Source organism: Danio rerio, chromosome 9 (genome assembly GCF_052040795.2).
Source record: "Danio rerio strain M-AB ecotype USA chromosome 9, GRCz13ab, whole genome shotgun sequence".
In the NCBI taxonomy this organism is placed as follows: Eukaryota; Metazoa; Chordata; class Actinopteri; order Cypriniformes; family Danionidae; genus Danio; species Danio rerio.
The window spans coordinates 44,542,501-44,561,746 of record NC_141029.1 but is presented as its reverse complement, the minus strand read 5'-3'; the positions used below and the strand labels follow the sequence as shown (position 1 = coordinate 44,561,746).

General features: G+C 34.3%; 1 protein-coding gene and 1 long non-coding RNA gene across 3 annotated transcripts in view; both read left to right on the top strand.

The window, feature by feature from the left end:
- Positions 1–245: 245 nt before the first annotated feature.
- The window catches only part of col5a2a (collagen, type V, alpha 2a), a 44,433-nt gene continuing 25,432 nt past the window's right edge, over positions 246–19,246 (top strand). Inside the window, exon 1 of the mRNA NM_001145782.1 lies at positions 246–421. Coding sequence (NP_001139254.1) covers positions 331–421 — 91 coding nt within the window. The 5' untranslated portion in view covers positions 246–330. The remainder of the gene's footprint in view (positions 422–19,246) is intronic.
- On the top strand, positions 8,233–16,307 carry LOC141376194 (uncharacterized). Of its 2 annotated transcripts, none has more exons than XR_015499818.1 (3): positions 8,233–10,711; positions 11,030–11,274; positions 14,638–16,307. It is a non-coding gene; the product is annotated as an uncharacterized LOC141376194 (long non-coding RNA). The 2 variants fall into 2 exon arrangements; XR_015499819.1 differs by having other exon boundaries at positions 11,030–11,201; positions 14,638–16,265.

Genomic DNA, 19,246 nt, shown 5'->3' with positions numbered 1-19,246 from the left:
TATATCCAATAATCATGGCTACCACATACAATATTAGAAAATAATAAAGTACTTTTGAAGAACAATCATAAGGAGAACATGCAATTGTACAGAGCCAGAGTGGATGCTTATGAGAGAGCACTGACAAAAGGGGGAGGAAAATTAGGGTTGGCAGCATTCTTCTTACTCAAGGCTGTTAAAAAAGAGGCAGCAGAGAGTGGGGCTGGGTCTGATTGCTGCTCTGAGCAGGAAAAAACCTCAGTCTGTCTTCATGGTGCAGCGATAACCTGGACTCTTTTTGTCCTTCCTCTTCCCCATTATTTGCACACAAGAACAGCTCATGTCTTTGATATGGGCATGATGATCTTTGAGCCTTATAGGACTGTCCTGTTTCTGGCTTTATCTGTGACTCTTTTACAATCCGTGAGATGCCAAGACGGTGGTAAGTGATGTGTTTATTCGTGAAGCTAATTGTGCTGATGCTAATAAGCTGATACTTTTGATTTGTGTTTTAAAAATGTATATTTATTGAAAGGTTTTTATTTTTAAAGGGATTTATACATAATTAATATTGAAAAAAAAACTTAAATATAAAGCAGCTTTAAAATGTGAATTTATTGTTTTAGAAATTGAAGGTAACTGGTCCTTCACTTTAAAATATGTTGTATTATGTACACGTTTTAGTTGTACTTTTAACAAGTAAGTATCTCTCGTTATGTTGTTTATGTCCAGTAAGAGCCCCTAGTTGTGCCATATGTTCACAACAGACAAATGTGACCAACGGTGGTCACTTTGAAGTTTGTGACATATGCAGATGGGCAAAGGGCACCGTTTACTCTTTAACACGCGCCATTGGATTTGTTGTCGAACCACATCAGTTTCGTCCTCTCACATCTGCTGAATCGATTTCAACTTTAGCACTGTGCTCACATGTCTCTGGAGGAGCACATCTTGCATCTTAATGCAGAGCAGATGTCTGGGGATATTATGAGGGAGGCAGTGACTGTGAACATGCTGGGATAGAAAAAAAAGTGCTGAGAAAACACCTGAGTGCTATTACCTCAGTCATGCCCCAGTTTAGGGCATTTCAAACATGTGACGTACAGTTTTTCCTAAATGATGTCACCAGACACGACTCCTGGGGAGTGTGTTTTTTCAGGCTCTCTTGATTGTGTTTAACAGATTCTGATACATCTGTATTTGAAGAACATGTTTTTCTTGTGCCTCTTGCATTTAAAATCTATTGTTGGAGTTGTACAGATAGTACGCCACCTTGTGGTAAATTATCACTATAATCATATTCCCTGATAATAGGGTCTTGGGTTTAGTAGTTGTGTGCTTCAGATTAAAATTACATTATAAAAAAGTGATTAGATGACTTTACTTTAAAATAAAAAAGCGAGTACACCACATTGCTTTTGAAGTGATTTGTTGACTTTGCTTAAAAAGTGAGTAAACCTGTTGTTTTTAAAGAGAGTTGACTTTGTTTTTTTTTTGTTTTTTTAAAGTATGTAAACCCAATGCCTTAACCCGTTGACTGCCTGCCCTACCAAATGGTTGACCATGTTTTGACTGTTTTAATTAATGACTTTTAAAGCCATTTAAAAAAATTACTTTTTAAATAATGGTGTAGACACACAGCACTTTTTGTGTTCATGAAAATCAAACAATCCTGTTGCACTACTATACCTGATTTTGGTTTTATTGTTAAAAAAAAAAAAAAAAAAGAAAGAAAGAAAACAAGAAAACATGTTAAATGATTTTATGGCATATATCAAAAAATAAAAATGATTTAGTATTAAAATTTTTTTTGATTATTTAAAAAAAATAAATTATTCTTACACTTCATATTTTCTGATTTTTTCATAGTAGATGTATTAATTCTGGTAAGCTGAAATATCAACCTCTACCAAATGGCTGATATATAAAAAACTTGGGATCTGTTGAAAAAAAAAATCCATTGAGTGTGGTAATTAGCGACATTAGGAATTAAGAAATGCAATCCAATTTTTTTTTCAGTGGGGCAGTTAAAGAGTTAATAAAAAATTAAGTAAATGAACTACAAGTATGTGTATAATTATAAAAAAATCAACAGTTGCAAGTAGGCATGGGATGATAACCATTTTCAAGATATACTGTGGTTTGGAAAAGTCAAGGTTTTAAAACCGCCAACATTTTCTGCTATACTGTTTTTCAGGACAACATCTCCAGCAGAACATATCTCAAAAGATGTAATTTTAAATTGTAAAGAAAGCAGTGTTTCTGAAGTCAGCAGAAGTTGATGATTCATTTGAATTATTCAGCCTAACATGTTTACTGCTCCAAAATATTCTAAATGTTCCTCAAACATAAAATATATTGTTTTCAAAGGGGAAAAAAGTTGCTGTTTTTTTACCCAGATGTTTAAAATGAGCATATATTAACAATACTGTGAAACTGTAATATTTTTATCCAAGGTTATCATACCATCAGAAACTTATACCGGCCCATGCCTAGCTGCAAGTTACAATGGGTTTACTTATACTTTTATTTTTGGTCAACTTTTTGCTTTTTTTTTTTTAAGTAAAGAAACCAATAGCTGTTTTTTCCATTGTACTTTATATCCTATTGTCTTTTGGTAATATTTCTCTAAAATCTATGTTAGGTACCATTATCTTGTCACTATTAAATTGCTTATTTGAATAAGCAAGAAACACATAATCGCATGAGTATTTTTCTGTAATACTTTGCAAATAACTTTTACTGAAAAAAGTGTAAGTGAAATCTGATTGTCGGGATGTTATTTCTCACTTGACTAAAACAAAATGGCTGATGTTAAATTGGTTTGGTTTCAAGCTAGTTAAAGTGAGTAACTAAAAGCAGCTGTTCCTTTCTAAATAGTTTAGTCGCAACAGTAATATTTATGCAACATAAAAGAAGAGAATTACTCTAGAAAAACAAAACAACAAAAAAGTGAAATGTGTTGTAAAGCAGCAAGTTAAGTTGCTAGTATTTTTAATTTAACGCATAAGAGTTTCTCATATCCTGTCCTTTTACAGATGATGAATGCCAACATATACCCCAAAGTCCAAGTTTCTCTGTTCTTTATGCATTCCTTGTGAAACATCCAAACATCTTTTCATCTGAGAGCTATCACAGGGAACATTTTAAATAACCCTAATCTTATGGATAATGTGAAACTTTAGATAAATGTGGTTAAACCAATCCAAACAAATTACTTCTCACTATAAAGTGAGAAACACTGTAATTTCTCTTTAACCCAAACAAAAGGCTGCCTTTCTACCAATTTACCTTTAATTTGATTTTATTATAAGGTTGTGAGCTATTCTGATTTTCTAGATTTGTTTAAACATTAGTTAGTGGCCATTTTGTTCAAAAGTTTGTTGTATTCACTAATGCCACGTCCAGTTTATTACAACAAATAGTGTTTTCACTTTACAGCTAAATATCCAAATATGTGCATTCGACCAAGTCCACAGTTTATGTGCTGATGGAAAACATGTGCTGCATTTTTGAGCTATGACTTGATTACATGCCTCTTTGGTCCTGAAAGAGGGAGGAGGAGAGAGAGCAAGAAAGAGGGAGAGAGAAAACTCTATTCTCCACGTGACACCAATTTCTAACTCTATAACCTTTACTGTACGATCAGCAGCACCTTTAATCTCCTGCAGAGATGGCACTGCTCGACTCTGTGGAATAAACCATTTTTGAGGATGGGTTTTTAATGCTGAGCGCACTCTTGAGCATGCTCCATGGGAACTACTTATAAAGTAAATTATGGCAGTCAGCGAATGCAAGCCCGGGGGATGACTTCCAGATGTTAAACTGGTTGCTTTGGCAGTATTTGTAAAATATTAAAACAAATGTTGGCTAATTCATAGTAGTGGAGGAAGTCATGTAGCTGATGTAAGGAACACCGTGTCTTCGTACAGCATTAGGGGTTGGAGGTTGGAAAATGAGAGTAAATGAATGTAATTTTTCCACTATATATACAATAGCTCAGCAAATTCTAGTCAAAACCAAAAAAGCTCTCACTAAAAGCAAGCTCTTAGTTCTTCACTACAACAGATGTAGTGAAAACCGTGCAGATATTCTTTTGGCAGTCTCACAGTCTCAGGAAGCAAGGAGGATGAGACATGTGCCAAACATGACTGTGTAGAGAATGCAGAGGTTGGCAGTGGAGAAAATGACGAGAGCTGCCCTTGAGATTGTTCATAAGCTCCATAATTTTGCACAGCTGCTCCAATTGCTCTGGAGCTCATCTGGATTTGGCCTATATAACATTTCAGCCCTATCTGTTCATCTGTTAGTGCTGCACTAGTCCCTAAAGCACATTTTAATAGAATAAAGCAGCAGCTAAATGTGCACAGGGTAACAAATTACTCAACCAAAATTAATTTATTCATTATCAACATTTACTCAGTCTAAAATTCAGAATAAGGGAGATGCATGTGAATGGTGTGGAACTCTATAATTTCTGTAGAACACAAAAAGTAGGGCTGGGTGATTAATTAAAAAGTGATTGACCAAAGCTGTGACTTTCAAGCATTTCTTGAAAGCACGGTTCTGTAAAATCTCCTCTGAAAAAGCCAGAGGGAGCTCTCATGTGCAAACTCCAAACACCCACAAAGAAATAACCCAGGAAAGTCTTATAGAGTTGCATTATAAACAAGAGTTTAAACTGCATTCATTGATTCAGCATGATTAAATAACAAACACCTATGGAATCAACGCACAGAAGGGTTTATTTAAAATGCTTGACTGAAATTATAAAGAGAGTTTGGATTAAAAAAAGTTATATATGTGGTATTTTATTGTGACATCAATGTGCCTTATTTACTACACAAAGCCCAGACCACAGTTTATTTAGATGTTTTAAAAACAACTAACAATATCGCAGAAAGATTATTTCAGACTTACTATGGTCCGATTAAATGAAGCTACATTTCAAATGAGATTGTGTGTAGCTTGTCAGGGAACTAGGCTCTGCGTATAGTGCTGTTCCATCTCAAAGCACGTAGTGGAGGTTTACTAGAAAGACTTTACTGATAAAAAGCACATGAAAATGCTGACTGAGAGATGCAAATAGGCACATGCAAAAAAAAAAAAACACTAGCAAATTAAGAAAACATCTACATTGGTTTTCTGTCTGTGTTTTGTGAGGATTTGCAACACGTGTGGTGTCAAACCAGTGAAGATGTTTTGTTTTCTTAAGATGCAGCATGCTGAGCTCTCTGAATTTTGCAGAAAAGGTCTCAAACAATGATTTGTTTACAAATTAGCCACTGTCTTAAGAACATTTACACCATGTCCTAACACGGTATGATGCAATGTTGCAACATGCAATTAAATGTATTTTTTCCATGTTAATCAGTGAATTCAGTTTTTGCCTGTACCAAACAAGACGAGTGAGCAACCGAATATAATAACAATAATAACTTTTACTGTTATTGCCTTATAACAGCTGAAACTATAAGAACTGTGTCTGAAAATACAGTCATACTAAAAGCCACATTAGGTAGGTTAATTTGCCTCAGACACTGAAAGTAAACTAAAGATAATAAGTACAATCAAACTGTGCACTCCATGTGAACGAGTATTTTGTAAGTAAGTTTTAGGGACTTACTGTAAATAAAAAACTAAATCAGTTATTAACAGTTTCCCAAGTTTTGTAATTCATTTATTTGTTTGTTTACACAGTAAAAATCATATTATAGGACTTTGATCATTGCTCCCACAAGTTTTGAAGGTAAAAAGTTTAACTATGAGTAGGCCCACACGGAATCTGCACACACAGAATTCCGCAAAATTCCGCAGATTTCCGCAGATTTTTAGCCTATCATTAATTTTGTTTATTTACTTGAGTAAATGTGTGTAAGTCTAAATTTATTCTTTTTTTTAATTAATTACAGTAATATTATTGACTAATATGGAATTGTTTATCTGATTTATGTACAATGCAGTTTGTACAGTAATATTTTCTGTCTTTTAGTAGAGATATTATATAAGAGACTTGCTTTGTTTACCAAATAAAGTGAATCTAATTGGATATGCAATTTAAACATTAAATAAAAGTTAAAAAGGTATTACTTTTTGTTTCACATATTAAGGTTTTAGTTATGATACTATCAAAATAATTTCGCAGATTTTTACCAAACTTTTCGGCAGAAATAACATCCGCAGATTCCGTCTGGCCCTGACTATGAGTCTGTTTACATAGACACCAACAATCCGATTTTAATATGATTAAGACAATACTCTGATTAAGAGTCTACCATGTAAACAGCTATTTTTGATGAATCCAAATAATTTCCAAATAAAGTCTTAATTGAACTAAACAGAAATCAGATTAAGACGTGTGCAGTATGCTGATTTTAGTAGCATTATAAACAGGACAGTCTATACACACATGCTGCAGTTTGACACTATTCTCTGCACCTACCGAGTCAGTGAAAGACAACAGACACCTGCATCATGAAATGCAGAGGTTTTTCCCATATGAAGTGCAGTATCAAATTCTCATAAAACAACACCCTTTCAGCAGTTTAAACTCACATCCAGTATCTCGTTTGTCACAGGGGGCATGCATGAAATGCTCCTGAATGATAGTGAAAGTGCCAAATTGCAGTTAAAGTCGACAAATTTTAAATATCTTGGCAAATCCTTTGAAATCTCATGACAATTCGTAACTTTTTAATTTAGTGGCTTATTCATATCAATTTGTACTATCTAATTTGTATATTCGTAAATCCACCAATGATTGTTGGGTTTAGGGGTGGCCTAAGGGGGCACATGTTTTAAATATTTTACATTCTGTATGAAAGAAGTCAAATGCATTTATATGAATTAGCCACTTTTCTGACAGTATGTAAATTAGTTATGTTTCCTTGTGAGATTGGACTGGTAATAATCCGCCAGTACTTTCTGACATTTTACAGATTTGTTTCTAAATGTATTTACAATATTTCACAATGTATTATTACAAACTACTATAAGAAAAATTAACTTTGTTAAATTTAACATACATTTTCAACATTAATAGCTAACATGGAAGATCTATATTTCCAATGCAATTCGAAAGCTTAAATAAACAGAAAACACCAATGAATCATGAGTTACAGGAAACTTTTTTAAATTACTAGACATATTGTACAGTGTACATTCTTAAATATTGCTGAAAGATTTTTTTTTTTTGGTTGTTCAAGATCTAGTGTGGAAAGGCAAAGTGGTTGTTGCTGGAATCATATCACATTGCATTTAGTTAGGGCACAATGCTAATGTGTTAATTTTTAGAATACGGAATAGTTACACTAACATACTGACTAGGGATACTAGGGATGCTAATTTCAGTTAATTTTGCCCACTGACAACCGCCGCTCGTTAACCGAATATTAACTGCTTACTAGTCAGATTAATATTAGATTATTATTTAATAAAAAAAAAACAGCATACAGAACATTAGAACAACAGCACATCTTCAAACACCTGCAGCATTTCCTACCGCATAGAAAAACAGAATAAACAATATAAAAAGAATACAAAAAATAGTTCTGTCCTAGGTGTTTTTCACTTTAATGACAAGTTTAGATTACAAAACGAAAACACTGACTGAATCCTTTGCTGATTGTCATATGCTGTTTGTCCAATCATAAACTTATTTTTTTCTGCCGTCAAATAAAGATAGCAAGCAAAAATAAGTATATGAGTGGAAAAACAGCATATGACAATCAGCAAAGGATTTAGTCAGTGTTTTCGTTTTGTAATCTAAACTTGTTATTAAAGTGAAAAACATCTAGAGCAGAACTATCTATTTTTGTTCTTTTTATGTAGTTTATTCTGTTTTTTCAATGCTCGACCTCAAATCGCTTCATGTAAAATATGCATTTAATCAACAGAAACCCCGCCTCTGCTTTTATTGGATTGAAAAATGAAAAAGAGGCGATTGACGTAACATGTTTTTCCGCTCAGAGTTTTTTCAACTGCGAGCACACATTAGGCAACGGCAAAAACATGATGTGCACAGGGCAAAGCAAAACGATCACAGACGTTAATAAACTATTCAAAACACAAAAAAGCGCAAAAAGTGCATTCACTGTGACTGGCCTCTTATGCAGCCAAACTTTAAAAATATATATCTTTTTTTTTATCATTTAACTGATACCATCAATCGGTTAAAAATTCACCATTTCAGTTAATGGTTAATCGGTTATTTTGAGCATCCCGACTGACTACTACTACTACTATTATTATTATTATTATTATTTGGAACATCCCACAATCATATTTAGTTGAATTTATGGGCAAAATATACAAAAAAAAGTAGATTAAGTCATTGTGTTCCATAGCAGAAAAAAGGTTGAAACAACAGAAGCTTGAGTAAATATTATGTGTATATTCCATCTGAACCATATCACATCCCCTGGCTAATTTTTATTAGCACACCTGTTCACTAATCCCTGCCAAAGGCTTCCCAAATGTTAGGCAGATATCTGGAAGAAGGTGACCAAATTGTCTGCTGTTGTATGTCTGTGTAATACTAAGAGTAACTACTTTTAACTGCAACATATACAAGCCTAAATAGCATTCAGTAGTTTCTCATGTTACAGTATATTTCAGTAATCACAGTATTATAAGGATGTTGATATAGATACATAATAGATTTGCACACACTCCTTTGTGGCTGCCAGGCTTAAAAAAATATTAAGGATCTATTTTGGATTTCTTGAGGAAAGTGTGGTTTCTGGTCTATTAGAGCTCTTTTATCTGCAACAGCATTAAGGCAAGATAGTGTTCTAAGAAACCAAATCCTCTAAGGGAAAAAGCAGTGACATGTAGACTTCAGTATTCTGAGAGGATTAAATGCTACAGGTTTTGGATTCAGGCCATGAGATCAATGCAACTTAAAACAAACTATCCTGCATAACTATTTTGCATTACTTTTTACTTTTGCCAGTGACTAATAGAAAACAGCCCTACAATTATAACTACAGAGTGCCGAAAATGAAACAGATGTCATACAGGCTAGTAAAGGGATTGAAGGCTAAGAAGAGAAGTCCGTTTTTAATTCAATTTGAGTTTCAATGCATACCAACATATTTGTGGGCTATGAGGTTATCCTGAATGTTTAGTTTTTTCCCCTAAGTGATTCTCACATTTAACAATCAATTGCAGCATTTTCATTCAGTTGGTTTAAAACAGCATCTTGATTTGTGCTGCACAACTGAGAACTCTCAACATGAGAACACATTGTGCTTTTCAACACAAGCAACTCTCCTACTCATAACTAGGACACGTCTCAGTCAGCCCAGTTTATTTGGAAACATCTGCACAGACTGAGTCATGGACGTAGTTAGATTACTTTCTAATAGTGTGTGAAAAAAAACACGGTGATCCTGAGAGGCCATGTGGCAGTCACATTTCAACTTGTTAAAATCAGAGATCTATTAGAAAGTAGTTCTCAAAATTAAAATCAAAGGCAAACAACTGTTATGGAGTTTGGAAAGTGTTGAAACTTGTTTGGACTATTACATCCATACATTCCCAAAAATAAAGGTACAAGGGCCATCATTGGAGTGGTACCAAAAGCTACACATTGGTACAACATTTCAAAAGAAATTTAAGGTACACTTTTGAGCTTTTTAGGTGCTAATATGTACATTTGAAATACCAATATAGACCCCTGAAAAGGTAGCACACCAGTGGCAGGCAGCTTCATATAGCTTAATTTCTGAGTGCAAATTAATTCATTTTCCTTCAACTAAGTCCCTTTATTTATCAGGGGTTGCCACAGCAGAATAAACTGCCAACTTATCCAGCATATGTTTTACACAGCAGATGCCCTTCCAACCGCAACCAAAGTCACTTTAAGGCAAGTCATTTCACTCGGCAGCCATCTTTAAAACGCCTCTCGGGGAGTATGCTCGGGCATTCTGTCTGAATGGGGAAAAATCAAACTCTTCAAACCTGATTGCCAAGCTTACGAATACATCACATCTTTAGATTCACCAATAAACTTAAACAACAACTGTTTAATAAGTTTAGTTTCTAAACGTGTGAATCAAACAAAATTAGCATATATTTAGGTTGGCCAAACTAATGCTCATGCGCACTCAAAAGGAACAAGATAACCACACCAACCTCATTTATGGTCGTGCTACACATTATTATTCTCTGGATAATGATCGCACTGCTTTTCTGAAGTAATTCACAACTTGGTCTTGATGGCAAATCTTCTCTAGATATAACAGTGACTATTTGTTTACATGTTTGTAGGCCAGGTGTGGGCAAACTCGGTCCTGGAGGGCTGGTGTCCTGCATAGTTTAGCTCTGACTCTAATCAAAAACACCTGAACATGCCAATCAGTGTCTTCAAGATCACCAGAAATCTATGAACAGGTGTGTTTGATTAGAGTTGGAGCTAAACTGTGCAGGACACCAGCCCTCCCGGACCAAGTTTGCCCATCCCTGTTGTAGGCATTTGATTAGTTGCTGTCATGTGCATTTGACACGACGGACTGTACCTCGCGTTCGTTTTATACAGATTATAACACCAAAAAACGTTTGTTTTCAAGTGTAGTTGGTTCATTTAAAAGCCCATATTTTAAGCTTTATTTTAATATACATCTTATGTCTGTGAAGCAAGTATTCACTGAGTTTCCAGTGCATTTGTTGACCACAAAAACTGTAGTAAAAGCAAACGTCTGGCCTGGGTTTCTCCCCCTGAGAAATGTCAGTCTATTCACCTTATTCTCAGCTGTCGAGCGGGCGCTGCCATTTGAATCTTTTTGTCTCGCGACTTCCGGTCACATTCACTTCCATTCATTTTTTGACGTTAACAACTGCTCGTTACGCTGCTTGATGTTGCAATTTAATATTTTCTTATTATATTATGCTACTTGGTCTGTGTAGTCATGCAAACATTTGTTTGTTGAGCAAGTAGTTTGGCCATTTTCTGCCGTTTATTATTCCTAGTCATTTCTCCCATAGGCGACTGAATCGGAAGTTCTAAGACAATCGCGAAAACAGGCGCACTTCCGCATTTTAGAATAAGGTCAATAGCAATCGATGATTGGCTCCTGTACTAATAGGCGAGGCTTCATTCACCATACTGACCATTACACTTTTCTTCATTCAAAACTAAATGAGTGACATGTCTTGTGTATTCTATAGTCTTTTCCTCAACCCAGCACTGGGAAACACCTATACACCTTTGCATACACTACGTACCAATTACTGTATCATACTCTACGGCCAATTTAGCTTATAGAATTCACCTACAGTGCATGTCTTTGGACTGTGGGGCAAACCAGAGCACCCAAAGGAAACCCACATACACTGGGAGAACATGCAAACTCCACACAGAAATGCCAAGTGAACCAGCCTGGGCTTGAACCAGCGACCTTCGTGCTGTTAGGCACCACTGAGCCACCTGAGTGTAAATGATTGTACATTATTAAGTACATTTCACCAATTACTAAAATGCTCTATCAAATAGCATCAATTATCAATGTGTCAAGTTTCAAATAAACTAACAGTATACCATCAGTATGTAATTTATATTTATCAATACAAAAGATTTCATCCATCTTTTTTTTAATTCAAGCAATAACAGAACTCTGGCAAGTGCTTTGAGTCTGAAAAAACATTCATGAGAGAGACATTTTTCCACTTTGTTAGTCAGTTCATTTTGGTATCTTCACCGCATGAAGTCTGACACACTGGCATTTCCTTTAGAGAGAGCGGTGAGTAACATCTAGGTCTGAGTAATGATATCATACCCTGCTGTGCCATCATGGTTAGAGTCTTTCTACACTGGTTTCAAAAAGGAGATGCATGGTAGGTTACAAATATAATAAAGAATAATGATGTAGAGTTTACTGTTTATGTAGTTGCAGTTACTTGACAAGTATTTCCCTTAGGAGTACTAGTGTGCTTCATATAAATGACATCAAACCTCAAACATATTTTGACTGGCCACAGCAAACTAAGCTCTAAACATTTTAGCTATTACCTCTTGATTAACTAATTTCAATATTTAACCCAATATAATTGTAGCTTGATTTGGATTCACTGACACTCCCTAATATCTCTACATTGATTTCATAAGTATATTTTTTACAAAATAATTGATTTATTTTTCTTTTCTTTGATAACAAAAAATAAGTGAATACACTTAGTTTGTCAAGGATTTACACAAAAGTTTTAAAAACAAACTTATTTACATTGTGGTCCTTAATGGTAATAATATAATATAATATAATATAATATAATATAATATAATATAATATAATATAATATAATATAATATAATATAATATAATATAATATAATACAATATAATATAATATAATATAATATAATATAATATAATATAATATAATATAATATAATAGAAACAACATATAATTACATCGCATTTTGTTTCACTAGACAAACATTGAGATAACTGAGTACATACTTGTCTTTTCGCTAGAGTGCAGTCATGTTCAAATAATTAGCCGCATTGAAATACCCTGCAAATAATCACTCATAAATAGACCAGTATTGTTATGAAGAAGATAAACTACAGTATGAGCTGATGACTAATTAGAAAGCTCTTATGAGACAAACTGTTTGACCATACAACTCGGCAAGATCATGAAAAAAAAAGAAAAAAAGTATTGAATCATTTCAAATTGGAACAATTTACTTAGACTTTGTTTAGACTGCCAGATTTTTGGAAAGTGGATGTGATTTTCACAAATCAATTTCATGCCAGAATAATGTGGAAGCTACATTAAAAGTCTCTATTAAAAACAAATGACAAGCACTAACACCATGTCAATGGGACGTTAATGGTCTGATTGAATATGTGCATCTTTTTTGTCACTTTCTTATACCACATAAAATGTAAACATATCAGATGCTGTTTGTAAAAAAAAAACACTAAAAGAAAAAAAGTGAAGTGAAAACTAACAATACTGTTGTTACAGTAATACAGATACACTGCAAAAAATGCTTTTCTTACTTAGATTTTATAACATGTTTCTAGTCCAAATATCTAAATAATCAAGAAACATTTTCTAAAAAAAGCAAAACTTACTGTCTTGTTTTAAGAATTAATATGCCAAAATTAAGTTTTAAGTTTTTCCTTAAAAATAACCTCCGAAATAATCTTATTTTAAATCAAAAACAAGATTTCTTACCCCATTGGCCAATTATTTTGCTTGTTTTAAAGAAAAAACTCACTCAATTTAATTTTCAATATTAATTTCTCAAAACAAAACAATATTTTTGTGTCTAGAAAATGCATCTTGATTTAAGAATTTGTAGGTATTTGGACTACAAACAAGAGAAAACTTCAAGGTAATAAAAACATTTTTGCAGTGTATTTGAATGTTGAAACTGGCAAAGACAGCACTTTCTGCTTATCCCTTATGTAGTAATGCAGGAAAATGGTGACATTTCATGAAATAAAGTAACATCTATATTTCAAATGATGCTATAGTTATTTGACGCAGGCAAACCAATGCAACATCATTACCATAAAAACATGCATATATATGCCATTTTACACATTCTGAATGAATTTGAAGTACATTATCACACATGGTAAAATGCAGAGTCTATGAGATTAATGGCCTTTGCAGGAACTGACCTTTAAGCTGACCTTCTGACCACACTAAATGTCATGTTTTATGAAGATATAAGACCCTCTAAACTTCAAAGGTTTCTTTTTCCCAGAATAACATGGATGTCTTTAAATAGTCTGCAGTCTCAGTTTTATAGGAATTAGATGATATTTATTACAAGTGATATTAAATATTTTAATCAGTACAACAATATAAAATACAGAGTCTGTGTTTAAAAATGTGTTACAATTTGAAGTTGCTGAGGTTAAACTTGCCAGTGCTAAATGTTAAAGCTCATTGTGTAGGACTTTCAGTTGATGCAAGATGGAAGAAAAAAAAAAGGCAGGATGATGGTCTGAAATGGTGTACCACAGTGTGGGGTCACATGAAGTAAATGTTTATATAAATTCTCTCCACTTATGCCTCAAGGTTCTCCATCCAAAACAGTATAATATAAGCTAGAATCATGACAGACCAGCTGTGGAGGCTCTGCAAGCTCTCACAACATCCAAACAAAGCAAAGACGAGGAAACACTGCAAAAAGAAACATGAGGGAGGGATGTTTCCAATCCCTGGAAAGACTCTGTGGGGCTGTTCCTCACAGGATGCACACACCCTGGGAAAAAATATTTACATTACCTTTTAGAACAAGAAATCATTATTTATATATTTTATTTGATTTCAAACTGAAGTTTTAGTGCTGAAATGAGGTTAGAAAAGCAATACAAGCATTATAAAATTTTGTTGATCTCAGCCAGGAGTGTGAATGGTAATGACCTGCATAGATTAAATATCTTGCATGACACTAACATTTACCCTTGAATGTCTGAGTAAACACTGTGTTTTAATGAGGTCATGTTGTGTAAAAAGCAAGGTAATGAATCCTGGAATGCCACTTCGTTGTAAATAGGCAGCTGTCTACCCATTGCATGATATAAAGAATAAAATCAATTAGCAAAAATAAATCTAAATGTAGGCGAGGCAGTGGCGCAGTAGGTAGTGCTGTCACCTCACAGCAAGAAGGTCGCTGGTTCGTACCTCGGCTTAGTTGGTGTTTCTGTGTGGGTTTCCTCCGGGTGTTCCCCCCACAGTCCAAAGACATGCGGTACAGGTGAATTGGGTAGGCTAAATTGTCCGTAATGTATGTGTGTGTGTGTGTGTGTGTGTGTGTGTGTGTGTGTGTGAATGTGTGTGTGGATGCTTCCCAGAGATGGGTTGTGGCAGGAAGGGCATCCGCTGCGTAAAAACTTACTGGATAAGTTGGCGGTTCATTCCGCTGTGGCGACCCCGGATTAATAAAGGGACTAAGCCGACAAAAAAAAGAATGAATGAAAATCTAAATGTTAAAATTATAACTTAATGCCTGGTCATGCAAATGGAGGAGACTGAAATGCTGATGCAAAGTTTTTATGTTTTATTAATCTTTCTTTTGCTGCATTCCTAAGTTTCGTTTGGTGACCCCAGCCTTGCAAATGTGGATCACGTGATGACACTTGACCAGTGGAAGAAGCTAAATGAAAAGAATGCATACTTTAAATCTGCAGGAGTATTAAATTGCAGCATTGGAATAAAGTCAAACATGTTACATCATTTAATTTTTTTCATGCCCATACAGAATTGTTTTTAAAAACGAACACTGCATTGTGTGGCATTGCATATAGGCATCACAGAACGATCATTCCAGCAACTGTAGAAATTCTCAGTGCTCAAACTCTTGCGTGACTTTGGTAGTCACATGTATGGAGAAAACACACACATGCAAGACCATTTTACACATCTTTTTTATATATATAATTATCTTTAATTCTGCACCCCAGTCTCCACTAACAGCTTCTGTAGCTATAGATGTGGTTTGACACTTATTTATTACACTTATTCTTAACAGCACATGCATATATATATGAATGCATGAACACAACTAGATCTTTCTTTCTTTCAGTTTCTACACTTCGCTGTAAAATCCTTTTGTAAATAACGTTGTCCATATATAGGGATTCATGTTTTATACACTCATTAATGTGTTTGAATTGCCTTATGAGACCTTGATTTTTCCTCCAAAAGCTTTTGATGTTGAAGTCACTTTTGTTGACATGTTTAACAGTTTAAAGTGATGTATAGATTTTGTTTGTGTTTTAAATTGCAGTACAAAAACAGGTTAATAAACTGCCAATACTTTTACTGTTATTTTACAGACCTAACTTTCTCTACATTATTTCTTAAACAATATCCTGTCTCAAACTACTAAAATGTCAATAAAAGTCACTTTGTTAATATACAGTGTTGAATTTTCAACATTAAATGTTGACAAAGCAGAGATAAAGCTCTGATAACGCAATTCACAACTGTAAATAAACAGAACACACAGAGTCTGTTAATACACAGATATGTGTTAGTGTGAATAAGATTTGAACTTAATTGGCCCCATATAGCTATAATATCTGCTCTGTTAGCCGAGTTTATCATGACACTATGAATTTCATGACATGTCATGATTTTTTTCCCAAACATTTCCTACACATTTAGAATTACAAATGTAGGTTATTATAAAAATGCATCTAATGTCCTAATCAAGCATATGGTGACAGTAGATGAAACAGTTAAATGTTGAAACTATTCTTCAAGGACTCATGGTAAATGTTTTAGAGCAGTGTGATGTGGCAATAAAATTATGCAGTCAAAAAAAAAAAAAAGTTTCTCACTGCACATCATCGAAAGCACAAAAAAAGAAAAAAAAGGTGAAAGACAAGTCCAAACCAGAGGAAACCTTGTTTCCTTGTACAAACGAGATTGTTCCTCCAAGACTGAAATCAGCATGACTCTTTATTTGAAGATCCTCATTTGTATCTCAGTAAAGAGTAGCCACAAGAACATGAAGTCAAGGCTTGAATAATCATAGGTTTCAGTCACTTTGAGGTCTATCTGTCGGGAGTGACAGTCTGAATTACAATGTGAACAAATCACTAACATCCCATTTTCACACAGATTCTTCTTCAAAAAGAGGGAGTTGTGTGGGAACTGCGGAGAACTCTATCAGTTAATTACAAGAGAGGTCAGAGGTTTGCAAGTCGCACAATTTATTTGTATAGTGGACGTTTAAAAGACAGGGCTGGAGCCAGTTTTAAAGTTTCCCTAGAGCTTGAATGCTAACTTATCTTGCTTAACTGTAAAAACAGATGCTTCCTTTATAGAAAAAAAAGCGATTTTTCAATACACTCTGATTTCTGGACATCAGCATTTAGCAAAGATCATAAAATCATCATAACCAAACCAGCATTTCACTTTGTTTGGTGTTCAGATGAAAATCTGAACAGTCTCAAACACATATACTTGGAAAGTGTTGGATAGACAGACTCAGATGAGTCATTGTTTCCATAAGGTCATTTCTAAACTATACAGCCTTGTTCCAACAAAAGAGTCCCTGAACGCTGCAAGTTATGAGTATTTCCACATAACCCAAGGAAAATACATGTGATTTATATTACAGTTAATCTCCCTCAATGCAGTATCTTGGTGGAGATGTAAATTGTAAAGAAGAAGTTGCCCATTGTTATCCTAGACTGTTCCTACGGAAGTCTGAGTGTTTGGGAGAGAACCACAGACTTTAGCTGACATGGGATAAAGTTGAGCATGTTCAGTGTGGTCAGGTCAGGCCAGACTGAAAGACTGCTGGAAAATGTACGTCAGAAGTCCACAGAGAACCATGCTTTTGCTATCATCATCACTAGGATGTCTGCAGTGAATTAGCTAACTGAGGGAAAGAGTGAGCTTTCCCTTCACCTTTAATGGGAAGGTTTCAGGGGTGGCTTATGAATGATAGTTCCTCTGCTATTCATTTATGATGGCTCAAACATATAAAACATTCACAGGGGAAAAGAGTTCCAGCTGTACTGCATAAAAAAATGTGCATGTATTTTACCATTAAAGCTCTCACATTAAGATGACTTTAGATGTGTGTGCTATGTTCTTCTCATCTCCGAGGCTGAGCTCATACACACAACCTCATGCGATCTCTTTCAATCTTTTAAAAACATGAATGATTCGAATGTACATCAATGAATGATGCGCATGCCGTGCTGCAAACGTTACATTACAGTACATGTTTTAGTCATTTTCACGCGAAATTGAGCTTTGCAGAGCAACAAATGTGTACAACTGGAAAGGTGTAATAATGTAATAATCATTTTATCTCGATTAATGTGTTTTCATAACCGTTAGAAGCCAATATTGAAACGAAGTTTTCAAATAATTGCACAGTCCTACCTTAGATGTGTATTTTATCTGCACTATATCTGCTTTTTTGCATAGGTGTTGTAGGCTTATTTGTTTTCAGGGAATTATGATGAATATCACTGACCGCGGCAATGAAAACATTTGTAATACTGCTTTATGATGCTGCAACTCTTCACAATGACAACCTGAATTCAAGTCTTACTGTTTTTGCAACAGATCTCTAAACAACACGGTAATATCGATCAGTGTTTTAGACAAAACTGGTCAACATTTTAGGTTTATGGAGGGAAAAGGCAAATTGAGAAACTGTTCTTTAAGTAGCTTTTAAACAGGAATATTTGGCTAGGCCGATAAACAATGTCATATCGAATCGTGATAAAATTTATGGCAATAGCAATGATACGCTCCAGAATTTTTTACTCTATATTGATGTAAGAACTAACAACACTGCAGAAATGTACAACAATAGGCATCAAAAAGTGTGTTGATATTAGAGATGTACTGAATTTTTGGCCATGGAAAATTTATTGGCTGAAAATACGTCATGCCATTTAATGAGCTCTTTAATTTTTGAGGCTTCAGTCATTGTTAAGTTATATACTCTTCTAAATCTGGAAGCATTAACAACTTATATCATAATATATATTGTTCAATATGGAAAATAATTATCGAGATTGCATTTTTGCCATATTACCCAGTCTTACAGGAATATATATGAAAATCAATTCTGCTGGTCATGTTCAATACATTCAGCAATTCCTCATGTTGTTTGATCCTCACAAAACATTCTTAACAAGCAAGAGAAAATACTGAAAACAAACTGAACTGTTCTTATACAACATGTATGAGGAATAATAGGCCATCTGAACATTATCTAGATTTACTGGATTTGTCATGTTCCTGTATGGGTTTGAGTAAACTGTTAATATTTGTTTTATTTTAAGTTGTTCATTCTAATTGACTGAAATCTATTTGATTAAAACACTGGCATTACCCATCCAGAATATATATGTTGTAAAATATAGCAAAATTGGCCCTTTGCATCTAAGTTTTTTCAACCATGTTTCAATATACGCTATACTTTTCCATATGTTCTATGTTTATATGTTCTACTGTATAATCAATTAAATTCATGTTCATTTATATAAAGATTTTACAATGTAGATTGTGTCAAACCCGCTTAAGATAAAAGTTCTAGTAGTCCAGTTTTCAGAGTTCAGTTCAGTGTGGTTGAAATTTCACTGCTGAAAGTATAACACTGAAGTGCAAATGTATATGGCCATGAGATTTTTTTCTGTATGAGTGAATTATGTAAAAATCAATATAAACAAATTGAAAACAAAGCACCTTCTTGTGTTGTCTTTTGCAAGAAATAAGGGGGTAGAGATTTTTTATGTTCAATTGGGAAGAAATTTATCCGGTGGTTT